The sequence below is a fragment of the Entelurus aequoreus genome, linkage group LG22, assembly GCF_033978785.1.
Source record: "Entelurus aequoreus isolate RoL-2023_Sb linkage group LG22, RoL_Eaeq_v1.1, whole genome shotgun sequence".
Classification (NCBI taxonomy): Eukaryota; Metazoa; Chordata; class Actinopteri; order Syngnathiformes; family Syngnathidae; genus Entelurus; species Entelurus aequoreus.
In genome coordinates this window covers 12,197,665-12,219,460 of record NC_084752.1, presented here as the reverse complement: position 1 = coordinate 12,219,460, position 21,796 = coordinate 12,197,665, and the positions used below count along the sequence as shown (strand labels likewise).

General features: G+C 37.4%; 1 protein-coding gene across 1 annotated transcript in view; it reads right to left on the bottom strand.

Annotated features, from left to right (window-relative positions):
* The window catches only part of LOC133639231 (palmitoyltransferase ZDHHC5-A-like), a 33,329-nt gene extending 11,992 nt beyond the window's left edge, over window positions 1–21,337 (bottom strand). Inside the window, exons 1-8 of the mRNA XM_062032403.1 lie at window positions 20,948–21,337; window positions 11,598–13,028; window positions 11,124–11,245; window positions 7,395–7,552; window positions 7,001–7,173; window positions 6,776–6,878; window positions 3,749–3,840; window positions 849–975 (exon numbers count right to left, since the gene is read on the bottom strand). Of these exons, the coding sequence (XP_061888387.1) occupies window positions 849–975; window positions 3,749–3,840; window positions 6,776–6,878; window positions 7,001–7,173; window positions 7,395–7,552; window positions 11,124–11,245; window positions 11,598–11,761 (939 nt within the window). The 5' untranslated portion in view covers window positions 11,762–13,028; window positions 20,948–21,337. The remainder of the gene's footprint in view (window positions 1–848; window positions 976–3,748; window positions 3,841–6,775; window positions 6,879–7,000; window positions 7,174–7,394; window positions 7,553–11,123; window positions 11,246–11,597; window positions 13,029–20,947) is intronic.
* Between the last annotated feature and the right edge of the window lie 459 nt (window positions 21,338–21,796).

Below are 21,796 nucleotides of genomic sequence, written 5' to 3'. Positions count from 1 at the left end.
TTTGTTTAGACTAGTACTTTCAACCACAAGTATTTGTACTTTGGTCTTCTAGCTATTCATAGCGTCTCTACTTGTATGGATTCGTCATTCATCACTACAAGCACCATTTGTAAGTTTTTCAATATAACTTAAACAATTCTTACTTACTACTCTGTCCCATATGTGTTGTCTGTAAGAGTGTTTTTAATGCATATTTGTACATGCTATCGTAATGTCATCAAGCACGCCTCGTTAGCATTAGCGAATATGCTAACACGCCTACGAGTGTCTTTGTTAGTATTATTAACTTACAATGACATTCTTTTTGTGTTGTTTCAGTTTCGTAAATTCACCAAAACATCACCGTGGCGTTATTTAGTCTGTTTAGCTGATTGCAGAGCTGGCTAGTGGGAACATGACGATAACTTCCGTTTTGTTTGAACAGCCCTTTTACTGCCGTATTACAAGCACAGTTTGGAAACAATTAAGGTATGTAAATAAACATTTATAAAATCTTTCTGTGTAAATAACACATTACACAAGATATATATCTATGGCTTATAGTCTGGTGCAGCTAAAATATGGAAAAATATTTTATTCATTTGTAAAATTATTTTCTTTCTGTGTAAACAACACATTACACAAGATATATATCTATGGCTTATAGTCTGGTGCAGCTAAAATATGGAAAAATATTTTATTCATTTCTAAAATTATTTTCATTAAAGATTTGAAGGGATTAATGCATGTTTCAAACTCTCATAATTCTATTAGCCGGCGCAGATTAGTGGCAAAACAGGAAGCGTACCAGCAGACAATAATAAGCAACTAAACTGCATGACAGTTCAACTTCAATGAACTTATCTCACCCGATGAAGATTTCCTCTAAGGCCATTGTCCAGGATCTTAGCTGTGAGCTGAGTGTCAGAGAGCTGTGGCTGAAGAAATGGAGGCTGGACACACACTCTCGGCACACACTTCTTTCTGGTCAAATATCTGCACAGGATACAAGAGATTGTCATTAGTTGACCAAATTGTAGTTCACAAAAAAAAGCATGAACCCTCCTAAACCCTAACCTGTTGTGCTGGAAATAAATTGGGGTTGCAACAGTATTGCAGATACCGCAGTATTGCGGTTTTAAAATCTTCACAATGATTATCATTATCAAACGAAAACTTGGTGCGTGCACTTTTTTTCTGGCACTTTTGCTTTACCAGCAGGCACAAAACATCAAAACAACGTTGAGAAACGTGTTGAATTAGGTTCTGACGTTGAGCAACTGAAACATAACATTCAAACATGCTTTTTGACAACATTTAATCAATGCTGGGTTCTGACGTTGATTTGATCATTGAATTTTGGTCATTTCCCAACCAATATTCTACAACATAAATACAACGTTGTAGACGTTTTAACAACGTTTAATCAATGTCAGGTTGTGGCGATGATTTGACCAATGAAATTTCCCAACCAACAACGTGGATTCAACGTTAGACATCAACATTGTCTCAAGTTACAAATACAACTATTTTGCAATGTTGATTCAAAGTCAGTTTGAAAGGACATGTATGTGTAATCAACGTATCAATATCTTGTGCCTGTTGGGTTGGCAGGTCTGTAAATAAACTACATCTCCCAGAATCCTCTGCACAGAGCGGAACTTCAATGTGGGGGCGTGGAGCGCCGCAATCGGGAAATAAAGAGAAAGCAGGAAGTGAAGTGTGTTGCACTTCGTAATAGATGAGAATTTTTCTTTTTCTTTTTCAATCCGTTCATAATTTTTTGAGTTATGTTGCTAACAAACAGACAGACACACACTGGCGAAAACATAACCTATCTGGCGGAGTAATAAAACGCGCCACGTTCGTCTCGAGGGTTAAGGTTTGAAGCCAAAACAGACTTGGTCAAGGCGCACCGTGCACACTGAAGCTACTTGATAAGCTACCATAACCTGTAAAAGATAAAGCCAGCGAAGCTAAACGGCAATTTGTAAAGTATTTACATTATTAAAAGTTAGATTGTGAGTTAACATTTCTGAGAAACTGCATTTTCCAATCAGATACTGTATTTTCTGGAACATAGGGCGCACCGGATTAAAAGATGCACTGCCGATGAGTGGGCCTATTCAGGTCTTTTTTCATACAAAAGGCGCACCAAATTATAAGGCGCATTAAAGGGGTCATATTATGATTTTTTTCTAAATGTAAAACACTTCCTTGTAGTCTACATAACATGTGATGGTGGTTCTTTGGTCAAAATGTTGCATAGATTATGTTTTATAGATCATCTTCAAGCCGCTTTCTGACAGTCGCTTCAGGATGCGCCGTTTTGTGGGCGGTCTTATTTACTTGGCTCACCTTCGACAGCTTCTTCTCCCCGTCATCTTTGTTGTAGCGGTGTAGCGTGCAAGGACGCGAGTGGAAGAAGCGTCAAAAGATGGCGCTAACTGTTTTAATGACATTCAGACTTTACTTCAATCAATAACGGAGCAGCATCTCCTCATCCGTGGCTCACTAGTGCAACAACAACGCCGGAAATGTGTCCCGTGAAAAACCGTCCGACCGGAACTCTCTAATAACTAAAGTTCCTTGGGTGAATTATGTAAACTCAATACACTGGTAGTTTTTAGTGCTTCCATAGCGAGATATAAGTTAGAACTTTACGCTACTTTATATTAGAAATGGCAACAGCGGAGGCTGAATGTCCCATAACAAGAAGATAGAGAAAAAGAAGCTTATCGACTATGGCATCGCACGGACTACAGTGTGCAAATTTTCAGGACTTATGCAGATCCCAAATACAGATCAGCAGGTACCACAAGGTAAGAAAAGTTAGTTTTGCATAATATTGTAAAACAAAACGCCAGATAATATGTCTGCTAATGGGTGCCATTTTGCGGTCCTTATACACACAACATAATAACATCTCTGACTACGGTAGCGGTAACGGGCCGACAATCCATCAAGCAGTGCGGCTTCAAAGTCATAGTAAAATATTTTAACAGATTTTTGAGTGCCGTGTGTAATGTTCTTTATTTTCAATGGAACATTTAAAGTTTTGGTGTTTTACTGGCGTCATATTGCAGTCACGTATCTCTTATGTGTGACTACCATCTACCGGTGACACTTATTCTACCATGTACCAAATAAAATTGCTTCAAGGTCGGTAAGCACAACTAGAATTATTCCGTACATTAGGCGCACCGGTCGATTTTTGAGGGAAATGAAAGGATTATAGTCCGAAAAATACGGTATAAAAAATGTCCACTGTAGAGGACACTGCTCCTCTGAAAGTAAAAGTTGAGACAGTAGATGTTCCCGCACTTAAAAATACCTGTTTGTAGTAATACCTATGATGAGATCCTTTTCTGTGTTCAATTACAGTAAGTGTGTTTATCCAAAACTTTGCTGCCACTTCATCTTACACACCATGGCATTAATACCAAGGCTTTAAAAAAAATAAAAAAAACAATGATATCTTATCTTAAAAAAGGTTTTATATCTTTGAGTTCAGCATGAAAAATGTGAGCCAAAACAAGTGTGGCATTTTTTGTTGTTGAGTGCAAACATTCTAAATATGTCTTTTTCTAGCAAAATGGAAGTTTCAGTTCAGAGTTTAGGAGGTTGACTTCCACTTTTTCAGTCTAAAAAGCTACATATTTGGAAGAGAAGAATGTTCCTCACTGTTTTACAATGTATGACTACAATTGTAGGTTATAAGAGACAATCATGAACAGAGGTAACATTGGGGAAAAAAGTAAAAGGGCACCTGGGTGCTTGCGAACTGCAGAGAACACGAGTGACGTTCTTCCAACAGCCATTTGTAAAAGGATTAACTCCTCCTCTAAACTTGCCAGTGACCTGAGGAAAAGACAAATAAAAATTGTGAAAATAGACACTAATACTCAAACCAAAGAGAGTAGAAGGTATGATATTCTATTAATGTAGAAGTTATGAAAATATCAATACACAAGATGACAAAGAGCATGTGCAGGAAATAAAATAAAAAAAAACAATGATCTAATGTTAACTTATAAAAATCCATGGTGGCACATTGTCAAAAACACTTTAAATGTTAAAAACAATCTTATACAACTCTGTGCTGAACTTGAATTCATGCAGTCCCTAAATGACAAACATTTTAGAGTGGTTGTCACAGGATAGGATAGACTTTTATGAATCCCACAGTGGGGTAATTATAAACAAATACAGTACAGGCCAAAAGTTTGGACACACCTTCTCATTTCAATGAATTTTCTTTATTTTCATGACTATTTACATTGTAGATAGTCACTGAAGGCATCAAAACTATGACACCTGTGAAGCGAAAACCATTTCAGGTGACTACCTCTTGAAGCTCATCGAGAGAATGCCAAGAGTAATCAGAGCTAAGGGTGGCTATTTTGAAGGAACTAGAATATAAAACATGTTTTCAGTTATTTCACCTTTTTTTGTTAAGTACATAACTCCACATGTGTTCATTCAGAGTTTTGATGCCTTCAGTGACAATCTACAATGTAAATAGTCATGAAAATAAAGAAAACGCATTGAAGGAGGTGTGTCCAAACTTTTGTTCTGTACTGTATATAATCACGGGAATATACCAGGGTATAGCTTTTCCAAAATGGCAGTGTGTCAGCTAAGCTAGTTCATTTCAAAAAGCTTATTTTAAAAAATATTTACCAATTCTAATACTTAATAGGGTGTGAAATACTACATTTTAACTGTTCTTACTATATATTTTCAATGAGATCATATTAAAAAAAAAAAGGAATATATCACTAACTGGCTTTTAGCCCTAAAATTGCTATGGTTAGCCTGACGGGAAATATTTGTCACAATAAAAAGAATGCTAATAAGACACTTTAACACACACACAAAGTTCGATATAAGGCGGTCATTGGGGTCCATAAAATACCAATCGCGTTGTTCTCGAGTTATATAGAAAGCCTTACTTTTTACCCTTTTCTTTTCGAAAAAATAAAATTAAAACAGTGTCTCTCGAACTGTTGTATTGATACGCTGACTCCATCTAGTGGTACGCCAAAGAAACACTTGATTAAAGTACAGTGTTTTATTTTCCTATATTCAAACACGGTGTTACAGTTACTGTTTAAACTGTGTGTAATGTTACAGTGGCCAAAAATAAAAAAATGACTTGTTAGAAAAAACTCTGCCTTGTTTTAATAAATACTTAGGCCTACTATGCTACTGTATTTTAGTATTGGTCATTAAAGTGGTACTTGGAGAGCCAAATGTTTTCTAAGGTGGTACTACCACTGCAAAAAAATCCCCAAACCAGGTTTAATGAAGAAAAAAACTATTCACAATACATGCATTATTCAGATACTTTCTGTTGTGTATAGAAGTAGAAATAATCAACATTTCACTGTCATGAAAATAACAGAAATCAAGTTTAAGTTTGTTCAATAAAAAGTTTAGTTATGTTATTATTACATGACAGTTTAAACTGGGTTTATTATGAGGCAAAAACACTTTGAGCATTCTTTCAAGAGTCCATTTTGTTGGCACTTTACAGAATCAATAATGTTCCATAAATGCAGTATATTTATTTACGTTGTCCACATTTTGGGTCCCGAGACACTTTAACCCAACTTCCAGGCCCGTGACAGCCCCACTGACTTTTGGGGGGTGGTTCAATGAAATCATCTTCATCGTCAAGCTCTTCAGTGGCGTGTCTAGGGGGTAGCACGTGCCAAATCTAACAGGCCACCCAAGGTGCCACCCCACTCAGAGGCGGAATGATTTGAAACACTGTTTTTCAAACTTTGGTTCGTGTACCAGCTAGTGGTATGCTAAAATATGCTTAATTTAGGGAGCCCAAGGATTCTAACAAATTTACTTTGGTGCCAACTGATGGGCGAGCTCCACAGCAAATAGACCTAACCACTCATTATAAAAGTACTAATTTGAATAACCAATTCAAACTCATGGTCCATTTATTCAAAAAACAACACAGAACATTTAAATGTGTGATATAAAAACACACAATTTGCCCATTGAACAACTTGAGGCAGTTTAATGTTGCACTTTATATGTAGAAATGTTGCACTTAATATGTAGAAAGGTTTTGTTAAGAAACCAATTCTGAGCCTTATCTTATTTAGATAGATAGATATAGTTTTATTTAGTTTTTATTTTATATATGTTGACCACGTTAACCCATGGAGGCGAGGATTTGTGATTTACAAGTAGCTAAAACACTGCAGACTGCGGCTGGACTTTAGCCACTAGCTAGCTAGCCATGTCTTAAAGCACCTCTTTCTGAGGGCGTTTCAGTGTTATAACTTCATCTTTATCATTAGTTTTTAAGCCAAAATGTGTCCATTTTCCCTTTTCTGTCTACACACTGTCTGCTTGCAAGTACTCTGTGATTGTGCGTTGCCGAACATGCTCCTATGCTCGTAAACCCAGCAATGACACAACGTGACGACGCATTGTCATGCCCGTTAAAAAAGAAGGGAGGGAGGGGGGCGGACTGGTACTTTTTAGAGGCGGTATAGTACCGAACATGATTCATTAGTATCGCCGTACTATACTAGTACCGGTATACCTACAACCCTAGTCCAGGGCATGATCGCGTTATACAGAGTGTCGCGTTATATGGAATCACACTATATCGAACTTTGAGTATATGTAACATCACACATCTTTGACATGAATTAGAAAAAACTTCACAAATATTTTCTCTGTGTTCCATTTGGTCTGTTCTACATCATCCACCACTATTTCACTTTAAATGACCCTGGACTCTCATGAGCTGAATGATTCTTACCTGCTCATTAGTAGTTCTGCCCCTTGCCACAAGCACAATGTGAAAACCAGTGAGGCCAGCAACTGGAATGAAGAACAGGCCAGCAACACACATTACAGCCAGCCTGAGAATAAGATTTAAGGACTATATTTAGGTAATTAAAAAAGCTACAGATTTGTTTAACAAAAAAGTGTTAATGTGGACCAGAACAAAAACATTTTATTTCGAAATTCCCTTTAAGGATACGTGACGATCGCATGCAGGCGGCTGATGTACTGGTGATGATAGAAGAGGAAGAGTAGCCCAAAGCCAAACACGGCCATGATGTGGGCCGTCAGGGAAAGGAGGAAGAGGAAGAAGTATCTGTAGTTCCTCCTGCCGATGCAGTTGTTGACCCATGGACAGTGATGGTCAAAGTCCTGCACAAGCAAAGCACACTTTCAGAGCAAGCTATATAAACCAAGGACGTTTGATGCTAATTTAATAAAACTATGGTTTAAATCAAATTATGTATGAGTTGAACAAAGTTAAGAGTTTTTATGTTGACCTTTTTCTGGAGTATATGAAGAAATATGTGGATTTGTCATTGAGGTCATTTGAACAATAGTGTGCTTGAATGTACGAGTGTGAGCCCACACACCTCCACACAATTGTCACAGACAGAGCAGTGGGAACAGCGTGGCGGCCTGTAGAAGCGACACGTTGAACACCATTTCATCCTGACCTGGATCCCCCTTATCTGCACGGTTTTATAAAGAGGGGCGCGAAAGTCGTCCTCTTTGTCCTCATCCTCCTCAGCTACACAAAAGACAAAGACACCAGCTCAAAAATTCAACAAAAGTCAACCTTCAGTCTTTGGTGCGCTCTGTTGAAGGGATTATTTTCTAGGACATACAGCGGTCCCCCAACTTACAAGTATTTTCATATACGAGCAATAACAGTATTTCCTATCTTAAAGTTTTTCTTTTTAAAAAAGGCATGTTACATCGTATACACCGTTTGAATCAAAGGTGTGAAACTAATTTCAGCTCAGGGGCCGGATGGAAGAAAATCTATTCCCACGCAGGCAGGACTGGTAAAATCATGCAATAAACTTAGACTTTGTCTCAGTGTTTTTTATAAAGCCATTAAACTTTAAGCACTTCCTGTTTAGCATTTTCATGTTGGCAGTTCACCGTTAAAGAAGTGTTGGGAAAAGCAATAGAGTCTTTCCTCAAACCGCTGCAGTGGTGACATCTGCAACTGCCAGATCACATTCATTTATCGTCATTCAAATATTACAGTTATAATAGAAAAAGCCTTTTTTGTCAGTAATTTTCCATGACTTCTCCAAAATCTTTTACTGAATTTCCATGACCAAACAATATTATTTTATTTCAATGGGACCACCGAAAATGAATTATCGTACTATACTAGATTATTATGTACATACTATTATTCTTGTGGTAGTCATTGGGCTAAATCTGGGACGTAAAGTACTACATTTCATGCCATCTCATGCGTTTTATGTGTTCTGCTATGACAATTAGGTTCTTTGAATCCTCAGTAAAATTAAGTTTACATGCGAAAAGTACACACAAAAAAACTCAAGACAAATTTAGGTACAACCTCTCATATTTTAGTTCTAACATATTTTATCTTAACTTCTGCTCCATCCAACAGCCTCACGTATGAATAATTGTGGTTTAGTCTTTTCTCAAACAGCACCATAGATGCTCTTTGTTGGGATATTAATGGCAGTAAGGGTCAAGGGTCCGAGTGAAGCTGGGATAGGCTCCAGCCCCCACAGTGACCCCGAAAAGGAGAAGCGGCAGAAAAAAGGATGAATGGAAGTTTAAAAGCACAGACTTAGGCACACTTATTCCCGCCACAGGTACTCGCTGTAATCTGGCTGTCTGGAAACAAAGCGGTGAAAAGGTGTCTCTCTCCTGAGTAGTATGAATACACGCATTTTAGTGGCCACAGTATCTCAGTTTGAGGACTTAATTTTTACAGAAACGTCCAAAGTTGGATTAATGAAACAGAGAACAATATTTTCATAACTTTTCCAAAACTTCTGGGCTTGAAATTGCATTTTTTTTAAATTCCATTACTTTTTCAGGTTTTTAATGACTGTACAAACCCTGTTATTGCATTTCCTTAAATTATAACAAGATTGTAAATCTACACCAGGAATGTCCATTACGTCGATCGCGAGCTACCGGTCGATGGTGGAGGGTGTGTCAGTCGATCGGCAGCCAGGCATTAAAATAAATAGACCTAAAAATTAGCAATCATCAATCTTCACCAAGACGTCACTTAATTGACATTCACGGCACCCGAGGGTCTTGTGAGATGACGCTGTATGGCTGCTGCCAGGTCATAAACAAAAAAAATTACAGAGGAGGGCGAGAAACACTTTTTATTTCAACAGACTCTCGCGCTGTACCTGCTGTAAAACCTCTAAAGACCGACCGCACAGTTCCTGTCTTCACAATAAAAGCCCTGTTTCGTCCTGCCTGCAAACAAAATAAGAGTCACAGAAAGCTAGCGCCCACGGAGTTTGCCGCCAATATATTTCTTGTAAAGTGTATAATTAAAGGCCTACTGAAACCCACTACTACCGACCACACAGTCTGATAGTTTATATATCAATGATGAAATCTTAAAATTGCAACACATGCCAATACGGCCGGGTTAACTTATAAAGTGCAATTTTAAATTTCCCGCCACACTTCCGGTTGAAAACGTCTAGATATGATGACGTATGCGTGTGACGTAAACCGTTGATACGGAAGTATTGGTACCCCATTGAATACAATACAAAAAAGCTCTGTTTTCATTTCAAAATTCCACAGTATTCTGGACATCTTTGTTGGTGAATCTTTTGCAATTTGTTTAATGAACAATGAAGACTGCAAAGAACAAAGTTGTAGGTGGGATCGGTGTATTAGCGGCGGACTACAGCAACACAGCCAGGAGGACAGAGATGGATAGCAGACGCGCTAGCCGCCGAACTCACCTTAACTTCCTCCGTCTCTCCGACCGCATCTGTGATCGGGTGAAGTCCTTCGTCGCACCGTCGATCGCCGGAACGCAGGTGAGCACGGGTGTTGATGAGCAGATGAGGGCTGGCTGGCGTAGGTGGATAGCTAATGTTTTTAGCATAGCTCTGTGAGGTCTGGTTGCTAAGTTAGCTTCAATGGCGTCGTTAGCAACAGCATTGTTAACCTTCGCCAGGCTGGAAAGCATTAACCGTGTATTTACATGTCCATGGTTTAATAGTATTGTTGATCTTCTGTCTATCCTTCCAGTCAGGGATTTATTTATTTTGTTTCTATATGCAGTTAAGCACGATGCTATCACGTTAGCTCCGTAGCTAAAGTGTTTCGTCGATGTATTGTTGTGGAGATAAGTCACTGTGAATGTCCATTTCACGTTCTCGACTCTCATTTTCAAGAGGGTATAGTATCCGAGGTGGTTTGAAATACAAATCCGTGATCCACAATAGAAAAAGGAGAGAGTGTGGAATCCAATGAGCCAGCTTGTACCTAAGTTATGGTCAGAGCGAAAAAAGATATGTCTTGCACTGCATTCTAGTCCTTCACTCTAACGTTCCTCATCCACGAATCTTTCATCCTTCGCTCAAATTAATGGGGTAATCGTCGCTCTAGCTGCATTGAAACAATAGGAAAATGTGAGGAGCTTTTCAACTGACTACGTCACGCTACTTCCGGTAGGGGCAAGGCTTTTTTTTAATCAGATACCAAAAGTTGCGATCTTTATCGTCATTGTTCTCTACTAAATCCTTTCAGCAAAAATATGGCAATATCGCAAAATGATCAAGTATGACATAGAATGGATCTGCTATCCCCGTTTAAATAAAAAAAAATAATTTCAGTAGGCCTTTAAGAGTATGGAAGCTGGACTAATAAGATGCCAAAAACCAACCACTTTCATGTGGTATTGGACAGAAAGGACTTTTTTCTCCTCCATTTGAAAATGTGGACGTTATCATCACTACTGTCTGATTCCAATCAATGCAGGTCATCAGAATCAGGTAATACACTAATTGATATGCTTGTCCTAATGGAAGGAAGGAATCTATGTGTTAAATATGCTTGTATTATCTTTAAACACATGTATTAACTAGTTAACAAAAATTTCTTTTTCATAAATAAATACATATAAATTATATATATGAATGAGGTAGATCCCTTTGACTTGGTCAATTGAAAAGTACCCCTCCTGCAGAAAAAGTGCGGGCACCGTTACAATGGTTACATCCACAAGTATTTTTTGTGTAAGGAAGTTTTCTCAGAGAATTCTAAATCAGATTCATTGAAAGGCTTTTTTAACAGTGCAATATTTAATGATCACATCCACCTACCTCTTGGAAAGATGCCTGGGTCCATGAATGTGGCCATACAGAAGTTAGCCAAGACAAAGAGGAAGATGACGCCATTATAAATGGGTACGGCTGCTGAGAAACGCTCTGAGAGCCACGGGCAACTGCACAAGACACACAGGACATAAGCAGTAAGTCAAATGAACATAAGCACATAAAAAGGCACAATATTTCACTTGCAGATTGACAGCAAGAGCTCAGTGCTTTGATAGTTGTGTTTAGGTTCTGACCAATTTATGTCACAAATCAAAAAGCGAGGTTTCCTTAAACAATAGTACCTTGGTTTTTGTACGGCCCCCTTTTCCTATGCAAATCAAAGTACAAAAATAAAGGCCGGGGGAAACAGTTTTCGTCTGACCTTTTTGGGACAGATTATAAACAAAAACGAAGGTACCACTATAGTTTATTACCATGGTATTTTCTCACTTCATTCACCCACAGGAGTAGGACACTTACGTGAAACAGAAAAACAGGGTGGTTGAGCCAACCAGGAAGAAGGTAGCTGCTGATACGGGGATGTACCGTGAAGGTCGCAAGGGCCTGGTGGATAGGACCACAGCATGGGGCAGGGGAGAGGAGGATGGACCCCGCCCTTCATTTCGATTACTGCCACCTGGCATCACTTCCTGTGCACGCAGTGATGCGCTCGGGCCTCAGCTTAGCTGCGATGCCGAGGGAATCGCCATTCTGGAGACAAACGTCGCTAGTGGCATTCTATGTGGGATTCTGGTGTCAGGATGATGGATTGATGGAACGGTCTATGTGGGGTCAGCTGAAATCTTTTGCAAAAATCCTCATGTAGATCCTGAGCCATTGTAAAAAAAAAAGTTGTTCCAGGTTTAAAGTATTTGCTTCTGTCAAAAAGGAGATGTACTTAGAAAATGCATTTCCAGAGAGGACTTTAAACTTCAGGAAATGTAGTCCTCCTTCACTGAAGCCAAAAAGAGAAAATTAGAATTTTCTGTAAATACAGTGAAAAAGCTGACTTGATCAATTTTGAAAGACATTTAAGATCAAATTATATTTAAAAAACGGTATAGTTTCTTCAAACATAAGTCAAATAAGGGAGTTAGCGCAAAGCACGAGAGTTAAAAAAACATGAATTATTCTGACTAGTCCATTTTTCCTTCCTTCGTGAGTTGCTTTTGCTTTGAAGTCAATCTTGAAGTTCTTTCAAAATGTACTTTTTTGTATTTGACAGGATAGAGATTGATTCAACTACGGTTGCTGTGTGAGGACAAATAAAAAAGAGAACTTGTTTTTCGTCCAACGTTCATATTCGGCACAACAGTCTGTAAATGCACCACTGGGGGAACTTTGTTTTCTTACGTGTGGGCATCGCTTGATTTAGAGCACCTGACCTGTGAGCTGCACCAGGTCTGCGATGGACAAAAACCAACAGTTGATGGTGTTGGACTTGAAAAAGCAAAATACACAATAAAATCCAGGGGTATCCATGTCAGTTTGATTTGAGGGACAAGAAATTCCAAAAAGGTTTTAATCCAAGGAGGACTAAAATTATAATAAATAGAAACAATTGTCCATCTTAAGTTTCTTCATTGGGGAAATTGTGCTGCTGTTAGTCAATAGTTTCTAGTTTCAATAGTTTTTTCACTTCAGTACAGCAAGTCACAATCGTTAAAAAAAAAAAAAGTTAATACATTTTAGGTTAAAACTATGATTATAAAAACTTAGATCACAGAAATATTGAAGGCTATTTTTATAAATATTCGTTGAAGCAAAAATTATCAGTGCTCTTTTCGAGTTGAAGATCAGAAATCTTGGATTTGTTTATCCAGCTGAAACTTGAGGTTGAAAGTACAAAAAAAATAAAAAATAAATGTATCCAATTAATTCCAGTTTGAGGGATGATGAGGATAACTGCACCTAAAAGTAAGAAAAATGGCTTAGTTAGAAACAAAGAGTGAACAGGTTTTGACAAATCTACAGCATAGTGATCTCTAACTTTCATCACTAATAGATTTCCTTTGACACAAAGAAAGACTTAGTGAGCCATTTGTGTTTATAAGTCAGGAAAAATTCACATTTCTCCTGCTTCCTTAAGTCACATGCTTTCTTGGTGATGTCAGTGTTGTGTTTTGTCAGATGTTATAGAAGTTTTGTTTTCCTTCAGCTTGACTCTCTGCCTCAACAATGCCACCTTGTTTTTTTTTTTTTGGTGACCTTTATGATGACAACGTGTGCTTGTGGAATGCTTGTGCCGATATGTTATTGTGCCACAGCACACCTGCGGCATTTAGAAATTAAATTGCATGTTACTGTGAAATGCGATCATGGTTCAGAAACCAAACCTATAGCTTAGTCGTGTGATGTGCAAACTAAATGATCTTGGCAAAAGTATCCGCAGCACTTGGAATACTTTCGTCAGTACACCCTAAGAAATATACTGTACACTTCACGCAATATTTAGCCACTTCTTCTTTTTCTGTTCACTACTTCTCACCGCAGTGACAGGGTGGGTGATATAGCATAAAATCTACATTGTGATATATGTTGCAGCCTCCTGCAGTAACAATATATTATTTGGAATGTAAATGATAATATAACCATTTTAAAACAGGTTACAGAAGCTCCTAATTTGGCTGCTGACCTATGCAGTAACATATTGCAGTATTATTTTCTCAAAAATATTAATCTACTAGCTGTCATTCCCATGATCAGTTGTGGACTTGTGTTGTTTTTTCCCCATGTTTGTGGTGTTTGAGTTCCTGTCCAGTGGTCTTATTTTGTGTTTTCACTTCCCTTGTCTGCCACTAAGTGCTGACTACCACACACGTCCCTGATAGGCAACCGGGACACACTTTCAGACAGGGCTGGATCATTATTTTGTTCTCTGTCCAATGTGAGTGATTGCTTTGGTAATTGTACACTTCCTAACTGCACTAATGTTTGCTCTCGTGCACTCCCCAGCTGCACGTACTTTTTTATTTTACCTGTATTCCGCCTGACGTTCTGTCCATCCTTGGGGTTATGCTGCTAGCACCGCTTCCCTAAACGTGACGCTTGTTGGTTACTTTCTGCTGTAATTTCTATCTATACTTCCGTTAAAATGTAATGAGCACTCATGATTCTGTTGTTTAGATACTTTACATTAGTTTTGGAAAATAACCCAAATTTGGGTATTGATCTAATACCAAGTAAGTTACAAGGGCAGTATCGGTCATACCAATGCTGATACTTAAAGCTTTCAAGATCATTAAATTATTTATTTTGATCACAATTAAAAAAAGACAAACAGTATGGCGATGTAATACTATAAATAAATATTAAAATAATTTTCTACTATTAACTCTGATTTAAATCATTTGTTATTTTGCCCTTAAAGTCCTCCTGTGGCAGGGATTTATTTCCTGAGTGTGTAAACAATAACAAAAACGACAAGACCATATATTGATACATTACCTGGTACAGTTATTGTCGATATTTGTATCGATCCGCCCGCCTTTGTTTACACTCAATAACTTTAGCTTAGCTCCTATATTGTATAGTGTAGCATATTTAGTAGGGAAGTAATGATATCAAAATATTACAGTACGATATTAAGGCCATGGTACGATATTATAAATAACTTAAAAATGACAAGGGCATGTTTAATATAAACACAATTACTGTAATTGAACACAAATATAACGCTAAAACGTTCAATTCATAGGTTACTACATACAGGTATCATAGTTTACTACAAACAAGTATTTGTAGTAAGTGGCAACATCCGCTGTGTCTCTCAGCTTTTACTTTCAGAGAATCAGTGTCCTCTACAATGGACATTTTTCTATCTGTTTTGAAAATGATTCCGGAATATTGAGTTTATTTTCAGACCCGCCAAAATAAAAAAGACAGAAAAACCTACACACCAAGTTTTTGTTTAATAGCGTCAAAGCATTATTGAAGATTTTGAAACCGAATGCTGCGGTATCTGCAAAACCGTTACATCCGTAATATTTAGTTATCCCTCGTCCTCCAGTGATAATGATACATGTAAGTAGCGTAGTTACTTTGTAGTCATTGAGGCAGGGATTACTAACATAGAAGCAACTTGGCAACGTGAAGAACATTAACCGCGAGTGGGGACACCTTTGGTCGCTTGTCGCTTTCAAATGTGTAGGACACTGCTAGAATGTGTCAACGTGCGTATCACGATTGTATTATATATATATATATATATATATATATATATATATATATATATATATATATATATATATATATATATATATATATATATATATATTTTAGGGCTGCAACAACTAATCGATTAAATTCGATTATAAAAATAGTTGGCGATTAGTTTAGTCATCAATTCGTTGGATCTATGCTATGCGCAGAGGCAATTTTATTATTATTATTTTTTTAATTAAAACATTTTTTTATAAACCTTTATTTATAAACTGCAACATTTACAAACAGCTGAGAAACAATAATCAAAATAAGTATGGTGCCAGTATGCGTTTTTTTTCCCAATAAAATACTGGAAAGGATAGAAATGTAGTTTGTCTCTTTTATCCGATTATCAATCGATTAATCGAAGTAATAATCGACAGATTAATCTATTATCAAATTAGTTGTTAGTTGCAGCCCTAAAATATAAATATAAATATAAATATATATATATATATATATATATATATATATATATATATATATATATATATATATATATATATATACATATACACATATATATATATATATATATATATATATATATATATATATATATATATATATATATATATATATATATATATATATATATATATATATATATATATATACACACACACATACATATACACACACAAACAGTGTTTCCCCCAGAAAATGTGTTAATTAAGGCCGGCGGACAGACCGGGGAAGGGGGTGGGTGGGTGTAAGGATCGGTGTAACTGGGCCTGTCGCCATCACGTCCCCACCTCGTCCCTGCCACCACAGCCTGGGGGGCAATAGACTAGAGACTGCGGTGAAGTAGGCCAGCTTCGTCGCGTGAGGAAGCCTACAATTTTTGGTTGTGTTTTCCGCTCCATTTGCTGAATGGCGATATACGATAAATATCTCGATATTTTTTCCGTAAAGTAAAAACAAAACAGTCTTAGTTACCTGAGATACTAAGTTTGTCATTATTATGACTTATTAAAATTACTAAATCAAAATATTGACTTACTAAGTCAAAATAATGACAAAATAATGATTTACTAAGTCAAATTAATGACTTACTGTAAGTAAGCGTTTGCAATAAGCGTTTGAAAAAAAAGAGTTGAAAGTGGGGCCACATGCTGACGTATGTTCAACTCATCATGCGTAATTTATTACAGCATTTGGGAAGCATGTAGTTGATTTTTATCATGGAAATGTCATATTTTTATCAACAAGTGATAGCAGGCACCCTGCCATTCAAAACTAGGCTGCTACATTACTAATGATTAATGTAACTTTAGCTGAAAAAATAGTACTATAGCAATAGGAAAGACTATTCATCCCTGAACACCATGGAGTTCATGTAGGCTTTATGATGCAGTTACATTATTATATCAACTATCAGAGACAGCTTCAGGAAACTGCGAGCGAGCTGAGCTGCCGCTTATGTTTCTAGCACATATCTTGCCTATCGTCGTAGGCAAGATGACGACTATTGCCTCAATTTGCGTTATCACACACTTCGGGCCTGATTTACTAAAGTTCTGCGTGTACTGAAACACCTGCAAACTTGATAGCACACGCAAAGCTGATCTATTAAAACGTGTGCAATGTGGAATAAGGCATGCAATCCATTTTGCGTCAGATATGTAAAATATACTGCATGCTGATCATCAAAACGCCCACAATACTGGGAGGAGAAAATGCAAATATAATTATACAGCACACGCAATGTGATTTATTAACACTCATCACCATATTGGGTTTTATTTGGCACGTGTCAGAATGCCATGCAGACTGACAGTTCCACACAAGGCTGCCGGATCAGTGCTTGCGCTGCACAAACAGACGATGGACAGACGAGAATCCTCCGTTCTACGTGTATGTGTCAACATTTTGGACGGTCAGGAATAAAAATATTAGACATAACGTCTATTCAGCAATTTTCTTTTATAATTGTATTGCTGCTGGATCATTTGCGGGGCTGATTAAAATTAATTCAATTGATGCGTTTTGTTGTCTGCTGGCGTTCTTTTTTTAATGTTAGTTTTTTTATTTAGGAAATATATTACCATAATCTCCTGCATGAAAAGATGTCTTTAATTACGCATTGTCTTGCATTTTAGGCATTCCAAACCCACGGATGCGCTGGTGATGGTGTCAACATGCATATTTTTGTGATGTCTAGATTGTGATTCAGAAAAGGTGTTACAGATAATAAATGTGTGCAGCTGGTTCAACACCTTGCACACTGGTAGGAGCAGGTATCTGGCTTGGGCACATCAGATTAGATCAGTGTGTTGCAAACTGAGCAGTTTAAAGTCCTGAATGGTTAGTTTATTCCAGGGGTGCTCATTACGTCGATCGCGAGCTACCGGTCGATCGCGGAGGGTGTGTCAGTCGATTAAAAAAATAGTCCTAAAAATGAGCGATCATAAATCTTCACTATGACGTCACTTTCGTCACTTGATTGACATTCACGGCACCCGAGGGTCTTCTGAGATGACGCTGACTGCTGCCAGCTCATTATTAAGAAAAAAATTACCGACAGGAAGGCGAGAAACACTTTTTATTTCAACAGACTATGGCGCCGTACCTGTCGTCAAAACTCCAAAGACCGACTGCACAGTTGCACAATAAAAGCTCTGCTTCATCCTGCCTGCGCTAACAAAATAAGAGTCTCAGAAAGCTGGCGTGCACAAGCTAGCAGGATACGGAGTTTGCCGCCAATGTATTTCTTGTAAAGTGTATACAAAGGAGTACGGAAGCTGGACAAATAAGATGCCAAAAACCAACCACTTTCATGTGGTATTGGACAGAAAGGAGGGCTTTTTTTCTACTCCATTTGAAAATGCGGACGTTATCAGCACCACTGTCTGATTCCTATCAATGCAAGTCATCAGAAACAGGTAATACACCAACTTATATTCTTGTCTTCATGAAAGAAATGAATCTATATGTGTTAAACATGCTTGCATTATGTTTAAACACCTTTAACTTATTAACAATATTAAGTATGTGTTAAACATGCTTGTATTATCATTAAACACTGTTAACTTGTTAATATTAACTATATGTGTTAAACATGCTTGCATTATCTTTAAACACCTTTAACTTGTTAACAATATTAACTATATGTGTTAAACATGCTTGCATTATCTTTAAACACCTTTAACTTGTTAACAATATTAACTATATGTATTAAACATTCTTGTATTATCATTAAACACCGTTAACTTGTTAATATTAACTATATGTGTTAAACATGCTTGCATTATCTTTAAACACCTTTAACTTGTTAACAATATTAACTATATGTGTTAAACATGCTTGCATTATCTTTAAACACCTTTAACTTGTTAACAATATTAACTATATGTATTAAACATTCTTGTATTATCATTAAACACCGTTAACTTGTTAATATTAACTATATGTGTTAAACATGCTTGCATTATCTTTAAACACCTTTAACTTGTTAACAATATTAACTATATGTATTAAACATTCTTGTATTATCATTAAACACAGTTAACTTGTTAATATTAACTATATGTGTTAAACATGCTTGCATTATCTTTAAACACCTTTAACTTGTTAACAATATTAACTATATGTGTTAAACATGCTTGCATTATCTTTAAACACCTTTAACTTGTTAACAATATTAACTATATGTATTAAACATTCTTGTATTATCATTAAACACCGTTAACTTGTTAATATTAACTATATGTGTTAAACATGCTTGCATTATCTTTAAACACCTTTAACTTGTTAACAATATTAACTATATGTATTAAACATTCTTGTATTATCATTAAAAACCTTTAATTTATTAACAATATTAACTATATGTGTTAAACATGCTTGCATTATCATTAAACACCTTTAACTTGTTAACAAAAACATATTTCATAAATAAGTAAATATAAATTATATATACGAATGAGGTAGATCCCCGCGACTTGATCAATTGAAAAGTAGCTTGCCTGCAGAAAAAGTGTGAGCACCCCTGGTTTATTCATTGTTATTTTATTTTCAAATTTATTAGCCTGTGGAAAAAGTTAATGTTGATATTTACCTCAGAAGGCTACAAATAGAAAAGAGGCATTCAATTTTTATTTAAATTGTATTTGATATGCCATTGATATTTTTTTATTATTATTTTAAACTCGATTTTGCATGTCACTGTAAAGTTATATAAGCATTGCTGGTTCAATATTCAATGCAAAACTTGTTTGGGTCCCTATTAAAAGGTTAATTTGTTCAACCCTGGCCTGTGGTTTTGTTCAGTTTTAAATTTTGGCCCACTCTGTATTTGAGTTTGACACCCCTGCTGTAAAACAAGCCCACACCATAATTCGCCTCGAACAAAAAAATGTAACACTCGGCACAATGCAGTCCGAAATGTACCGTTCTCCTGGCAACCTCCAAACCCAGACTGGTCCATCAGATTGCCAGATGGAAAAGCGTGATTCATCACTCCAGAGAAGGCGTCTCCACTGCTCTAGAGTCCAGTGGCGACGTACGTTACACCAGTGGTCCCCAACCACCAGTCCATGGATCGATTGGTACCGGGCCGCACAAGAATTTAAAAAATTAAAAATATATATATAAATATTATATATTTATTTATTTTTTATTAAATCAACATAAAAAACACAAGATACACTTACAATTAGTGCACCAACCCAAAAAACCTCCCTCCCCCATTTACACTCATTCACACAAAAGGGTTGTTTCTTTCTGTTATTAATATTTCTGGTTCCTACATTATACATCAATATAGATCAATACAGTCTGCAGGGATAAAGTCCGTAAGCACACATTGTATTATGACAAAAAAAATAATAAAATCCCCCCCCCCCCTTGGTCCGTGGGACAAATTTTCAAGCGTTGACCGGTCCGCAGTTACAAAAAGGTTGGGGACCACTACTTTACACCACTGCATCTGACGCTTTGCATTGGACTTGGTGATGTACGGCTTAGATGCAGCTACTCGGCCATGGAAACCCATTCCATGAAGCTCTCTGCGTACTGTACGTGGGCTAATTGGAAAGTCACATGAAGTTTGGAGCTCTGTAGCAACTGACTGTGTAGAACGTCTTTGCACTATGCGCTTCAGCATCCGCTGACCCCTCTGTCCGTTATGCGTAGAACTACCACTTCCTGGCTGAGTTGCTGTTGTTCCCAAACTCTTCCATTTTCTTATAATAAAGCCGACAGTTGACTTTGGAATATTTAGGAGCGAGGACTGGATTTGTTGCACAGGTGGCATCCGATGACAGTTCCACGCTGGAAATCACTGAGAGCGGCCCATTCTTTCACAAATGTTTGTAGAAACAGTCTCCATGCCTAAGTGCTTCATTTTATACACCTGTGGCCGGGCCAAGTGATTAAGACACCTGATTGTAATTATTTGGATGGGTGGCCAAATACTTTTGGCAATGTTGAGCAAGGGAGCCAGCATGAAGCTACAATTGTGTTGCACACTCACGACATAAAATATCAAATATCACGTATATGATATGTATGTGATAATAACGTGACGTAATCACATCTAATTAAGTGGAAATGTAGTGTGCGGACAATGGCTGTTTCTGGCTATAGCCGATTAGCGGTAGCATGGAGGCTCAGATGACACTCACCTGTTTCCTGAATGGCCCAAAGGTGCGTTAAAGTCCCAGAAGTGACAGAGCATCCATTAACGTCCACGGCCGAGGTCACTAACCAGGGATGAAATGTGGGCGGCAAACCTTCTCCTTGTCACACGGAAGCCATGGTTGCTGCTAGTCAGCTGTCACCGCAGCTGGGGTGATTGCTATCTTTTTAAAATGTGGTGACGAGTTGGACGCCGTGAAGAATCACAACACGTCTCAACTTCATCGTTCAAAATGACAGTAGCGCCGGCCACCATTCGGGTTTGTTTATTCCTCACGTAAACCTTAATAGCAGCGGACAGCTTGGTAAGAGGAAGACATTTTTCTCTGTGACGTCAGCGAACACGTGGCACAATAGAAGAGCCCTGATTGGACGGCGGCTCCTTCCTCCCCTTTGTCTCGCACGAGACGTTCTACCCCTCCCAAATTACGTGAAATTATCGGGTTTGGTAAATATTTTAAACCATAACAAGTCATTGCGACACAATTTTAATGTCCAAAATAAGCGTCTTGTACAATTTTGTTGATTTAATTTAACTCATGAAGCCCCTCAGCCGTGAGTGAGTACAGGAAGCGTTTTAGTGCGGTTGTCATGTGACAGTCACGTGACAATGTCAGGCAGCACTGCGTCCCCAAAATGGCAGCGTGTCAGAGCAAAAGCTTATTTTTAAGACTCATTAAAGCAATTTTTACAACTATACTGCTTTGATTGGGATGCAAATATTACTTTTACTTTTTAATTCATTGAATATGGTTTTCTACATCAAAATTAATCTATTTATTAAGTTAAAGTACCAATGATTGTCACACATACACACTAGGTGTGGTGAAATTTGT